This window comes from Dendrobates tinctorius, unplaced genomic scaffold, assembly GCF_039654945.1.
Source record: "Dendrobates tinctorius isolate UK_male_01 unplaced genomic scaffold, ASM3965494v1 ptg000140l, whole genome shotgun sequence".
Classification (NCBI taxonomy): Eukaryota; Metazoa; Chordata; class Amphibia; order Anura; family Dendrobatidae; genus Dendrobates; species Dendrobates tinctorius.
In genome coordinates, this window is record NW_027361808.1 from 13,688,302 (window position 1) to 13,702,642 (window position 14,341).

Sequence of the window (14,341 nt, forward strand, 5' to 3'; positions counted from 1 at the left end):
CCAGAGGAAGACAAAGAAAACCCATGCAACAAACATTAAGCTCCACATTGGGGAAAAAAATTCCTTCCTGACTCCACAGGAAACTAGTGTATATAACCTGTAATATTATACTTTTCAAGAAAAGCATCCAGTCCCTTCTTAAATTTTAGTTGTGAATCACTCATTACAACATCATACGGCAGAGAGATCCATAGTTTCACTGCTCTTACAGTAAAGAATCTGCATCTGTGATTATGATTAAACCTTCTTTCCTCCAGACGTAGAGGATGCCCCCTTGTCCCCGTCACAGGTCTAAGAGTAAAAAGATCATTAGAAAGGACTTTGTACTGTCCCCTCATATATTTATATGGTACATTGCAATAAGATCACCCCTAAGCCTTCAATTTCCAAACTAAATAACCCCAAGTGTAATAACCTGTCTTGGTATTGCAGACCCCCCAGTACTCTAATAACCTTGGTCGCTCTTCTCTGCACCCACTCCAGTTCAGCTATGTCTTTCTTATACACTGGAGACCAGATCTGTACACAGTATTCTAAGTGTGGTTGCACAAGGGACTTGTATAGAGGTAAAATTATGCTCTCCTAATGAGCATCTATGCCTCTTTTAATGCATCTCATTATTTTATTTGCCTTTGCAGCAGCTGCCTGACACTGGCCACTAAATGTGAGTTTGTCGTCCACCCATACACCCAGGTCTTTTTCAGTGACAATTTTACCCAGTGTTTTACAATTAAGCACATAATTATACATCATATTTCTTCTGCCTGGAAGTGAATATTTCTTTTGCCATTTATCAGCCCAAGCTTCTAGTACATCCGAGGGGAGAGAAATGGGGTCTCCCGAGCTCCCCCGGGACCTACGGTGTCCTTGGACCCTCCTGCATTTCCAGGTCCTGTCCCCCGGCGTCTTCTTCCGGGAATGGCGGCAGCAATAGAAATCTCTACACTGGAGATCGTCGTGGGACACTCGTTATTAAAAGGATTATACCGGAACTGGGAGTATTTGTGTTGGGTTTTTTTTGTTTTATTTTTTTGCAGGAGAATGAGGGTGTCGCAGGAATTAGGCGTATAATAAATATGGGAACCTGTGTTTTTTTTATTTCATTAAAATACTTTATTCTGGCTGTGTCTTTATTTAACATGTAACAACTGTGGGATTAGTAAAGGATAGGTGTCTTATTGGCACCTCCTCATTACTAAGCCGTGGGCTTGATGTGACCTCACAATACAAAGGTGACATCAACCCCACAACTATTACCCCACTTGCCACCGCTACAGGTCAAGTGAAAAAAGAAAAGCTAAGTGCCGAAATTGGCGCATTTTAGAGATGCGGCATTTCTGGTGCGGCTGAGAGCTGATGTTTGTAGCCGGGGGGGCAATATCCATGGGCCCTTCCTAGGCTATTAATATCAGCCCGCAGCTGTCTTCATAGCCTTTTCTGGTTATTAATTATAGGGGGACCCCACGTCATTTTTTGGGGGGCTCCCCTATTTTAATAGCCAGGAAAGGCTAATTATATAGCTGTGAGCTGATATTAATAGCCTGGGAAGATCCTTGGGAGTTACCCCCTTCCCAGGCTATAAATATCTGCCCCCAGTCACTGGCTTTCCCTGTTCTGGTTTTGAAAATTGCGCGGGAGCCCAAGCAATTTTTTCTTCCCTTTTTTTAAAATTAAACAGACATTGCGTTTAAGGCTGGGGTCACACTTGCAAGAAACCTGCATGAGTCTTGCACCTCAGTACCCGACAAAGACCGTGCTGTGAGGTCGAAACGTTGCACCACTTGGTGATGGATTAAAGCACACAATTTTTCTTTGAACTGGAGAGCAGTCTGATTTTTTTCCAGTTATCTATAGATATATCTATCTAGCTATAGATCTAGATATAGATATTCACTTATACAGCTCAAAAATTAAGACACCACTTTCAAATGTTCATTTTGTCTGATTTTTCTCGTTTATAGGTATATTTTTGAGTAAAATGTAAATTGTTCTTTTAGTCTATAAACTTGTTCTTTTAGTCTACAAACTTCTGACAACATGTCTCCGCATTTCCAAGCAATAAATTTTGTATTTATTTTCAGAAAATGAGAAATGGTCAAAATAACAAAAAACCCAGTGCTTTCAGACCTCATATAATGCAAAGAAAACAAGTTCATAATCATTTGGAAACAACAATACTAATGTTTTATCTCAGGAAGAGTTCACAAATCAATATTTTGTGGAATAACCATGATTTTTAAAAACAGCTTTCATGTGTCTTGGAATGCTTGCCACCAGTCTTTCACACTGCTTCTGGTACAAAAATGTAAGCAGCTCTTCTTTGTTTGATGGCTTGTGACTATCCATCATTCTCTTGATTACAGAGGTTTTCAATGGGATTCAGGTCTGGAGAATGGGCTGCAGGTGACAGGGTTTTGATGTGGTGGTCTCTTAATTTTTGCCAGAGCTGTATTTGTTTTGTGTGTGTAAACATTATATGTGAACATGGTATGTGATCATATTATGGTATTCAATGGAGCATGTAAAAGAAGAGGTTGGACAAAGAAATGAGATCACAATTTTTTTGTTGTTGTTAAATAATAGATCTTTATTTATCTTACATTCTTACGATATTCTTTATTTAGCTTACAGAAACGCATACAAATCCGCATGAAAAAAAAACACATGAAAATCCGCATCAAAAACGTGCGGATTTTCAACTGCGTTTTCTGCCAAGAGAGGGAGACTCCGCGCAGAAAATTCCACAGGCAAATCCGCAACGTGTGCACATAGCCTTAGAGTGACCTAGTAGGGTGACCAAACTGAGTTTGGTGAGGCACCATGGCTACAGAAAACTGCACCGGCAATTAGCGGCTAATATTTTGTGATTGCAGGAACAACTGTTTCCTGCAAAATCAATTGCTTGTTTAATAAGTAAATAAATAAAACTGCAGTAGGCACAGATTATATAATTTACAGTGACACCTGTCTGGGCACAATGTGAACAGTCAGTTCTTGAAGTTGACAAATCTGGGCAACTGGAAATCTGAGCGACTTTGTCAAAGGCTTAGTTATGATGGCTATACATAGCCAGAGCACCTCCAAAATAGTAGGTCTTGTTATTACTTACTAAAAGTGACCAAGGAAGGACAACTAGTAAACTGAGGATTGGGTCACTGATGCACCAGGGAACCGAAGGATAGGACATTTCTGTGAATGCTAAAGTCCCTTCTCCATCCATTCCAGAATGCTCACTTTGGGTGACATTTAGCCCTGGAGTTGTGTGAAATCTGGGACAGTTGGTAACTGCAGTGGGGAAAAAAAGTATTTAGTCAGCCACCAATTGTGCAGGTTCTCCCACTTAAAAAGATGAGAGAGGCCTGTAATTGACATCATAGGTAGACCACAACTATGAGAGTCAAAATGAGAAAACAAATCCAGAAAATCACCTTGTCTGATTTGGCAAGATTTATTTTACAAATTATGGTGGAAAATAAGTATTTGCTCATTAACAAAAGTTCATCTCAATATTTTGTTATATATCCATTGTTGGCAATGACAGAGGTCAAACGTTTTCTGTAAGTCTTCACAATGTTGGCACACACTGTTGGTGGTATGTTGGCCCATTCCTACATTGCAGATCTCCTCTAGAGCAGTGATGTTTTGGGCCTGTCGCTGGGCAACATGGACTTTCAAATCCCCCCAAAGGTTTTCTATGGGCTTGAGATCTGGAGACTGGCTAGGCCACTCCAGGACCTTCATATACTTCTCACGAAGCTACTTCTTCACTGCCCTGGTGGTCATTATCTTGCTGAAAGACCCATCCATGTTTCATCTTCAATGCCCTTGCTGATGGAAGGAGGTACATTATGCACACAAAATCTCACCATACATGGCCCCATTCATTCTTTCATGTATACGGATCAGGGATCAGTCGTCCCAGACCCTTTGCAGAGAAACAGCCCCAAAGTATGATGTTGCCACTCCCATGCTTCACAGTAGGTATGGAGTTCTTTGGATGCAAGTAAGCATTCTGTCTCCTCCAAACACGACGAGTTTTGTTTCTAACAAACAGTTCTACTTTGGTTTCATCAGACCATATAACATTCTCCAAATACTCTTCTGGATAATCCGAATGCTCTCTACAAAACTTCAGACGGGCCCGGACATGTACTGGCTTAAGTAGGGGGACATGTCTGGCACTGCAGGATCTGAGTTCCTGGCAGCGTAGTGTGTTACTGATGGTAGCCTTAGTTATGATGGTCACAGCTCTATGCAGGTCATTCACTAGGTCCCCCCGCGTGGTTCTGGGATTTTTGCTCACTATTCTTGTGATCATTTTGACCCCAAAGGGTGAGATCTTGCGCCAAGCCCCAGATTGAGGGAGATTATCAGTGGTCTTGTATGTCTTCCATTTTCTTATTATTGCTCCCACACTTGATTTCATCACACCAAGCAGCTTGCCTATTGCAGATTCAGTCTTACCATCCTGGTGCAGGGCTAAAATTTTGTTTCTGGTGTCCTTTGACAGCTCTTTGGTCTTCATCATAGAGGAGTTTGGAGTGTGACTGTTTGAGGTTGTGGACAGGTGTCTTTTATACTGATAACAAGTTCAAAAAGGTGCCATTACTACAGGTAATGAGTGGAGGACAGAGGAGCCTCTTAAAGAAGAAGTTACAGGTCTGTGAGAGCCAGAAATCTTGCATGTTTTAAGTGACCAAATACTTATTTTCCACCATAATTTGCAAAACAAATCTTGCCAAATCAGGCAAGGTAATTTTCTGGATTTGTTTTCTCATTTTGACTCTCATAGTTGTGGTCTACCTATGACGTCAATTACAGGTCCCTCTCATCTTTTTAAGTGGGAGAACTTGCACAATTGGTGGCTGACTAAATACTTTTTTCCCCACTATATGCACCACGTAGATAGCCAGGTTTATGTCTCATACCTGGGAATAGATGGTAGCAGAGTGCATTAATTAACAACCTACGAGAGAGCATCTTGTGTCTCCTGTGAAGTAAATCAGACACTGTCACCTGTGAATCACCCAACGTGATGTGATATGAAAAATGTATTGATTATGCCTGAGTAATAATACCAAGTAAGCACTCCTACATGAGGAAATACAGTTATCGTCAGCTATTACCATTGTGTAAATTACCTGACATTACCTACCATTACTAAATGGACATTAATAGTTTTTATATATTTGCTAGATGGGAACCTTGAGCAAGGGCAAAAGTGTAGTTCTTTAGAGATGAGGAAAGAAAGCTTGGTTCTGATTGCTTGATAGCGTTCTGGCAAATCATATAAGCAGCACCCACTGACGTCACGCTGTAACAAGACTGGCTCTTCTAACAAACAGCAATCAGAGTTACCATGCTCTTTCATGTGCTCGGCTGCTGTGAGAGGCTACATATGGTTCTCAGTAGTCTTCAAAGGATCTCAACTTCTAATGAGATCTGAAGGCTGCAATACAGAATTACATATTGCTGGCGTACTGTCTAATGTAGCAACACTTATTCTTAAAGAAAGCTTCTGCGGTCTCATGGTCACAGGTCCTGCATAACCAAATACTACCAGATCACACCTTCCTCAGGACAGTTTTCCACAGTCCCTTCCAGTACTGTAGCCATGATCTGTCAGGTTCCTTGTGTGTGGAGTTAGACTAGAATCAAAGCCTCCAGGTAAGAATACCTCCATACATAGAATCTGATGGAGCATGGCATTTTCATTCTGAATGATTTTGGTTGCGTACTTGAAGGTTGCACAGAGCGCCTAAATAAGGCAGTGTATGATCTAAAGATTGCACGCAGAAAAGATGATCCACTATGGATCTTCAGTAGTGATGAGTGAACGTGCTTGGATAAGGAGTTATCAGAGCACGCTGGGGGGCTAACCGAGTGTCTTCTGTATGCTCGAATAATATGTTCAAGACCCTGTGCCTGCATGGCTCGCACATGCGTGGATTGTCTGTTTGTTAGGCAATCCCTGCATGTGTTGTGGCTGTCGGACAGCTGATAGACATGAAGCCGCAGGGACTCGAACCTATTATTCGAGCACACTGAAGACACTCAATTATCCCCCGAGCATACTCAGATAACACCTTATCCGAGCACGTTCACTCATCACTAATTATCGGTGAATCCTTATCAGATATTGGTGGGTGCAGATCAGTATTTCCGCTACAATGGCTATGGGTCGCCCTCCCAGGGCTGTGGGGTACTCGGTACCGGGCCGGTGTCAGGGGGAAATGTGTCACAGCAGCGGTGAACCGGTCCGTGGCCCTGGCTGCCCAAATCAATGGTGGTTTGCGATATAGTTTATGTGAACAGTTCGTGATGCCACCTGTGGTGTTTGGCAAGTAAGATGTTAAGCCAACGCTGCATGCAGATCCACTGGGACTGATGAGATGGTGCAGCAAAGATGGTGTAGCTCCCCACAGGTGGTGCTGTTGTCCCAGAGCAGTGTGGATGTAAGATTAGAGGAGAGGCACAAGCGGTGAGGGGATTGGTACCCAGGTGTAGCGGTGCTGAAGATGTTAGTGCACAAATGAATGGAGGACACCAGGGCTTGCAGTTTCAACGCTTTACTCACAGTTCATGGTACACACTGGTGCCCACTTCCATGCCGTGTCCTCCGGGGCAGAGGCTCAGGCAACCTCCCGGGCAAGTCAGGGCTCTCCTCTCCAACACTCCGCCAACATGTACCTTTCCTGAACGACTCCTCTATTGCGCCTTAAGGTGTGAAGAGCTCCAGTACCGTGGTACTCTGGAGTTCCTCCTGTCAGATGTTCCTAACAACTCTACTCGTATGGCAGACAGCTGTAGCCTCTCTCGGGGACTCCCTTCTCCGGAGTCCTGGCTCTCTATTCAGTTGCTATTGTGCCCCAAGTCTTAGATGGGAGTAGTGCATTTACAGCCAACTACTCCACCGGTGTCTGCTGCAGAACCATAAGTGTCCATACAACCTCGGTGACCGGGCCCCGGCCTTGCACTGAGAATCTATAGGCAGGGTTCCTCTTCCAACCCACAACTCCTCTCTGTTCTCTCTACTCCTTCGTTCCGTACTTGTCTCTCTTTGCTATGGAAGCTTAGGTTGCAGTTCTACGTCTTTCTCTCTCTTCTTCCTTTCCCGTGCCAGCTGGCTCAGATCACTGAGGCAGCTGCAGCACTCCTTCTCCTCTGACCCATCCTCAGACTCTCCTGACTGACTGTCCTTGTCTCGCCTGACCTCCCGTCAGACTGACCTCAGACTGATCTGTAATTCTAAACCTTCCCAACCTTTTATATGGATCTCAACTCCACCCACCTCCCAACACATCCAGTGTTCCAAGCAGGGAACCACCAAGGCACCCCTAATGTCTAGGAGGAGAGAGAGCCCTCAATGTGGTTGTGCTGAACTACCCTGTCATGTGGGATGCGAGTGTTGGAGTGTAGAAAGGAGTGCCCAACTTACCTAGGTGGTGGGGCACTACACCTTAGGAGATGGTGCAGTAACTCTGTGGCGACTGAGCCTCAGGGGCGCCACGGCTATATGCAGATTCATCGATGGATTAGCACCAGCAAAGTTCAATGGAGCTAATCAAAGTCATTTCAGAGTGAGATCCACACAGACAATGAATATGCACTAAATGAAAACATCCATGGTACCATCATTATTCCACAGTTTGTTTTTTTTACATAGCATGTAAATGAGGCATAAAAAAAACATTTGCGAACATTGCCAGTGGAATATCTGCAGATTCCAGTTAAATTTAGGCACATAATTCTTCATGTTTGAACGTGGCTGTATAGAGAGGTCGTGTAAAAGTGGGTCACATTTATTGTATAGCTGATGAAGGCTTTATGTGGCTTTTTGGCTTTCATTCTGGCAAATAAAATGAACTTGCCAGGATTTTGTGGCTGCAGTGAGGGGGTTGCCCAAACATTAAAGGTTCACCCACAATGGACCACCCATGGTCGTAAATGACTGGCGATTGGCTAAATATGTCTTGATCCGCACTTCCGATGAAAACAGAACAATCATTAAAACATTGTTCTGTGCTCATACATTATCATTGTTTTCAACAAGCTTAATGGGTTTGTCTACCACCGGACAGCACTTGATTAATCCCTTCAGTGCCCCACATGAAATAAAAACAATCAATACACACCTCCTGCAGTGGCGCGGTTCCTGCAGTGGCGGTGCCGCCATTTTCGGAGAGTCATGTGACATTGTTGTGTCACATGACTCCTATAGTCAGTCACTACCGGACAACCCCTTTAAAAACCACTCCACCCAACAAACATGCGTTGAGCTTGTTTGTCAGGTGTTCGCTATCCTGGTGACACTGCGCATTGGGAATGAATGGTCCTGGGAACCTTCATTCCTAATAATCGTGCCGGGTGAATGCACTTTTAGCATTTTATCAATGGAGAACTCTTGACCTTTTTTTTTGCTAAAATGAGATATGTCTTCATTGTGCGATCATGATCTAAGCAGTCAAGTGTCAGGGCTTGTACTAGTAGGAGTTAATCCGCTCACTATAATTATACTGTGCAGAATGATTCTACTGAGAAAATGATTGTGTAAAGAATTGGGAATGTATAATATCTCTATAAAACCTTCTCTGACCATTATTTACATAGCAAAGCAATAAGACAGGACAGAGCTGGAGAGGATATTGGCAGCAAGTAGAGAGTTGCCTATCAAAGGAAAGGAGGCACTTGGCTATAAAGTAGCTAAAGCTAATATCATTTTATTATTGGAGTCACTCTCTCTAAAAGTGGGATTGTAACCAATAACAATGTGCAGTAAAGTCATGAAGGTTTCTGTGACTAACACTGCAGCATGTTACCCTCCATTGACTAACGCTGTTTACCATAACCTGGATTCAGATCATTATGAAGTCATCAAACAGATGAGAAAATGATCAGAAAAGGAACCTTGGATCGGAAATGTTCCTATGTTTTAGCTTTTGTTAGTTACAGAATATACTTTATTTTGATAGCAGAGCATGGTGAAATAATGATCTTCGGGGCCGCTGGGGAATTCGTATCTTACAATGTTACCCCACAGGAGTGGCTGGAGCTAGTTATGGCCGTCTATGTGCCGACATGCAGCTGCAGGGACTCAAACATATTATTTGAGCACGCCAAAGTCACTCAGTTAGCGCCCGAGCATGCTCAGATCACACCTTATGCGACCATGCTCGCTCATCACTACTTATTTGTCATTTCCTACGAAATCTGCAGAAAAGCATAGTCTTCCTGCACTATGTCCAACAACTATCTATATTCTCTTGCTCTGTAGATTGCACTTTTAAAGTGAGTGGTTCTTCTTTACCAGCATTCTGCTAGCGCCATAGGTACTGGAACTACCGTTCCCTCAGTTCCCAGCAATACATTAATACCTCACCTGAAACGTAACTGACTGTTATCCTTCATACAGTGTTACAGTGAAGAGAACAAGATCAGAAAGACAGAACCCATATGGGTTGTGGGGTATTTAAGCCCCCTTTTTCTTTTACAAGAAATGCCATTTCCAGCTTAGCACTTTTTGGGGGGACTTTAATTCTTCAGACAAATTCACGTTGCGACTGGGATATTGTGGATTTCAGAGGGCCATGTTCCTTCAATTCTAAGAAAGGGGGATGATTCCAGCAATTGGCATATTGATGACGTAACAATACTTGCTGTGGATGAACCATCGACATTACTGATTTCATTTGTGATGATCATGATTAAAATGACGGAGCTAAAGAAGCATGGCAGTGGTCAGAACATTGGAAGAAAGGGGTCTACAAATATATAAATCTATTGTAACCAAGTCTGTGCTATTACAGAGCTTTCTATGATTATCTCTCTATAAGGCTGAATAGAGCCTCCTCTATGGTGCAGACACAAATGTTTGGATTGTACCTCAGTTGTGATAAGCTTAGGTAACACAGGATAAAGACAAAGGAAATGGAGCAGAGAACAGGGATCCTTCAGCGTGGCATTGGCCTGGATCACAATCTGGCAAAAAGACAAGAATGATACGGAAACTGTGCGATGGTGGATACAAATCTCTAGTGACGTGGATGTGATTACAGAATGCACATTGTAATGTCGTAACTAGCACCCTGCAAAGATCTGTGCAAATCAGAAGAGTTTCAACAGCACAAGCAGCCAACATGGGGATTTTATGTTCCTTTCTCCATCACACCAGCTAGAGCCGCCTTTATTTGGGGGGCAATGATACACTTATCAGACCTGCATTGCTCTTCGGAGATGGTCTCACTGCATTCTTAAGTCACATTGTGATGTGCTCTTTGTATGGGGCTATACTCCTCAATATTAATATGATCACATCAATAACTCTCTCTAATCCTTGCAATTTAGCATTCCACCCAAGCCCCGATTCATCCAGAGCAGAGATCCTGCAGGAAAGCATCGCTCCTCCTCACTGCAGATCATGCTCCTCACATGTCCAAACTGTGTGATGATATGGGTGCATGTACTGGAGATGGATCCCTCCTGTGCCAGGGAGGCCTGGAGAAACTGGTGGTGGAAACAGGGCGGCCAGTCTTTGTCCTGCTGATCCCCCGGACAGGTCAGGTTTATTGCATTCTAGGCAGGGATGACAATGGCTTTATGGCCAGCATTACAAGGAACAAACCCGCACACCCTAAATAAACAGAATAATTGCCACCAACAGCATCTAGGAACGTCTTGAATCTTGAAGGACAAATGCTGCTTCCTGGGTCACTTGGTCTGTGAAGACAAGTAGTGACACCTCTGACAAAAGCTCATTAAGCTCCACACATTGCCCTGTCTGTACCATAAGGGAAGGCGGGAGCATGCCCAAGAGGGTCCTGAGAAAGGAATGGATCCTGGACTGAGTACCGGAGAGCCTAATTTCACCAAAGTTCAATGACATGAAGGTGTTCATGAAATACCTCCCAAAATCCACCGTATGGCACTGGAATGTGCCCATGTGTCCTGTATATAGCACTCATGGAAACCTCTCTGTATAGACAGGTATCTCTGAGACTACACAGCCACTCATATCTGGGAGAGCCCTGGTCACACACAGACATGTCTCCTGTCACACATCACATGTCAGAAATGGCTGAAGCTGCGACAGCATTATGTACACACGATATCTTACAGGACTAGCACAGAGTGCATCCATCAGGCTCCTGTACAGGACATGAGGCAACTGTGTGTGTTCACTACTACTCCAATCATCAACAGCGTGACTAGCATGTCAAATACAGGAATCGGCAGCCCATTACTTAACCATAAATGACTCGGACCCTTGAATGTTGACATTGTATTGGCACATTCCTCGCATTATGCCCCAATATATCTATATATATATATATATATATATATATATATATATATATATATAAATATATATATACGGAGAAAAGTCATCCACCATAAAAGCAGTGCAATGCCCACTGCTTAGTGCAGAAAATACTCTACCTGGGCATGGAAATGCTATATGTCTCCAGGCTGCCATATGGAGACACATATGTGCCCACTAATTGGTATATATTGGGACACATATCAATGGACTTCTGTGGGATGCTACGTGATGTTATGCGCCCACTGGCCAGAGTATGTTGTCATATATAAGTCTATGATCAATCAATCACAGCTTTATGGAGGAATGGAGGGATCTGTGATGTAATGTGCCCAATAGCAGGTATATGTGGTAACACGACCAATCACACATTAGTGCTTCAATGAGATGCTATGCAGCCACTAGTTCACTGTTTATGCCTATGAGCAGTCACTGTGATGATATGTGCCCACTGGCTGGGCTATAGTGGCCACTGGCTGGCATGTGCAGTATGATGAATGATGATATACACTTATGATCAATCACAACAATGTACCTCTGTGATAATACCCAATGACTGGTTTATGCAATATATACACCTATGATCAGTTACATCAGTGCCCCTCTATATGATGTTATGTGCCCACATCAGGGTATACCCGTATGATCAGATACATCAGTGCCCCTCTATATAATGTGTGCCCACATGAGGGTATACACCTGTGATCATTTACATCAGTGCCCCTCTGTATGATGTTGTGTGCCCACATGAGGGTATACACGTATGATCAGGTACATCAGTGCCCCCTCTATATGATGTTGTGTGCCCACATGAGGGTATACATGTATGATCAGGTACATCAGTGCCCCCTCTATATGATGTTGTGTGCCCACATGAGGGTATACACCTGTGATCATTTACATCAGTGCCCCTCTGTATGATGTTGTGTGCCCACATGAGGGTATACACGTATGATCAGGTACATCAGTGCCCCCTCTATATGATGTTGTGTGCCCACATGAGGGTATACATGTATGATCAGGTACATCAGTGCCCCCTCTATATGATGTTGTGTGCCCACATGAGGGTATACACGTATGATCAGGTACATCAGTGCCCCCTCTATATGATGTTGTGTGCCCACATGAGGGTATACATGTATGATCAGGTACATCAGTGCCCCCTCTATATGATGTTGTGTGCCCACATGAGGGTATACATGTATGATCAGGTACATCAGTGCCCCCTCTATATGATGTGTGCCCACATGAGGGTATACATGTATGATCAGGTACATCATTGCCCCCTCTATATGATGTTGAGTGCCCACATGAGGGTATACACCTGTGATCAGTTACATCAGTGCCCCTCTATATGATTTTGTGTGCCCACATGAGGGTATACACCTGTGATCAGTTACATCAGTGCCCCTCTATATGATGTTGTGTGCCCACATGAGGGTATACACCTGTGATCAGTTACATCAGTGCCCCTCTATATGATGTTGTGTGCCCACATGAGGGTATACACGTATGATCAGGTACATCAGTGCCCCTCTATATGATTTTATGTGCCCACATGAGGGTATACACGTATGATCAGTTACATCAGTGCCCCTCTATATGATGTTGTTTGCCCACATGAGGGTATACACGTATGATCAGGTACATCAGTGCCCCTCTATATGATGTTGTGAGGGTATACACCTGTGATCAGTTACATCAGTGCCCCTCTATATGATTTTATGTGCCCACATGAGGGTATACACGTATGATCAGGTACATCAGTGCCCCTCTATATGGTGTTGTTTGCCCACATGAGGGTATACACGTATGATCAGGTACATCAGTGCCCCTCTATATGATGTTGTGTGCCCACATGAGGGTATACACCTGTGATCAGTTACATCAGTGCCCCTCTATATGAAGATGTGTGCCCACATGAGGGTATACACCTGTGATCAGTTACATCAGTGCCCCTCTATATGATGATGTGTGCCCACATGAGGGTATACACGTATGATCAGGTACATCAGTGCCCCTCTATATGAGGATGTGTGCCCACATGAGGGTATACACGTATGATCAGGTACATCAGTGCCCCTCTATGAGGATGTGTGCCCACATGAGGGTACACACACCTGTGATCAGTTGCAGCGGTACCTTGTGTGGTGATATGTGCACATTGGCTGCTGTGTATGATGATCTACTGCTATGTGTGATGTGCACTGGTCCATGCAGTATGAAGATCAGTCCCATGAGTTCTTCTCCATGTGCACTCTGACTGGCAGACAGGGTACATACACCTGTGTGTGATGTCGGTGCCCAGTGCCTGGTATTACTGCCCCTCTGTGAGACATCATTCATCACACATACATGTGCGGCTTCTTACCCCATATTTCCTGCTCCTGGAGGTGACTGGAATCCGCTCTTTATTTCCTGTCACTGAGCTCATCATGAGATGTGATCGGGGACAATTTACATCCAGATCGCAGGTAAAGGTGATTGTCCGCACTGGTCGCAGGATCCGGTGTGCAATCACCAAGTCCTTCCAGACGAGCGCCGTGTATGACAGCAGTCCTCACATTAAATCACTGCTCACCATAGTGTACCTAGGGCAAGAAGGTGGCATCCACACGGCTGGCAATGTGTCCCTCACAGCCGCTCCATGCCAGTGGTAGAGCAGCGTGCAGTGGGCTCCCGTGTCTGGGAGGAGCGAGTGCCTGGCAGCTGTATACACGGCGCCCAGCGACCGCTCCGTGCTGCAGCCGTGAGGCTTGTGGTGAATGACTGGGGAGGTGCGCGCTCCCTCCTCCCGCCTGGTACCGCCGCAGCCGCAGCTCCCAGCGCACACCTTGACTGACACTCACTGGCGGCAGCGGGGAGGCGCGCGGTGCTCAGCTACTGATGCTGGACGTTCGTCATGTGCCAGGGACGGGCAGCCTCATACAGGACGCTCGTTATGTGCCAGGGACGGGCAGCCTCATACAGGACGCTCGTTATGTGCCAGGGACGGGCAGCCTCATACAGGACACTAGTTATGTG

General features: G+C 44.4%; 1 protein-coding gene across 1 annotated transcript in view; it reads right to left on the reverse strand.

The window, feature by feature from the left end:
• KIF26B (kinesin family member 26B) overlaps positions 1-14,083 on the reverse strand; it is a 641,515-nt gene extending 627,432 nt beyond the window's left edge. Inside the window, exon 1 of the mRNA XM_073545144.1 lies at positions 13,689-14,083. Within this exon, the coding sequence (XP_073401245.1) occupies positions 13,689-13,754 (66 nt within the window). The 5' untranslated portion in view covers positions 13,755-14,083. The remainder of the gene's footprint in view (positions 1-13,688) is intronic.
• Between the last annotated feature and the right edge of the window lie 258 nt (positions 14,084-14,341).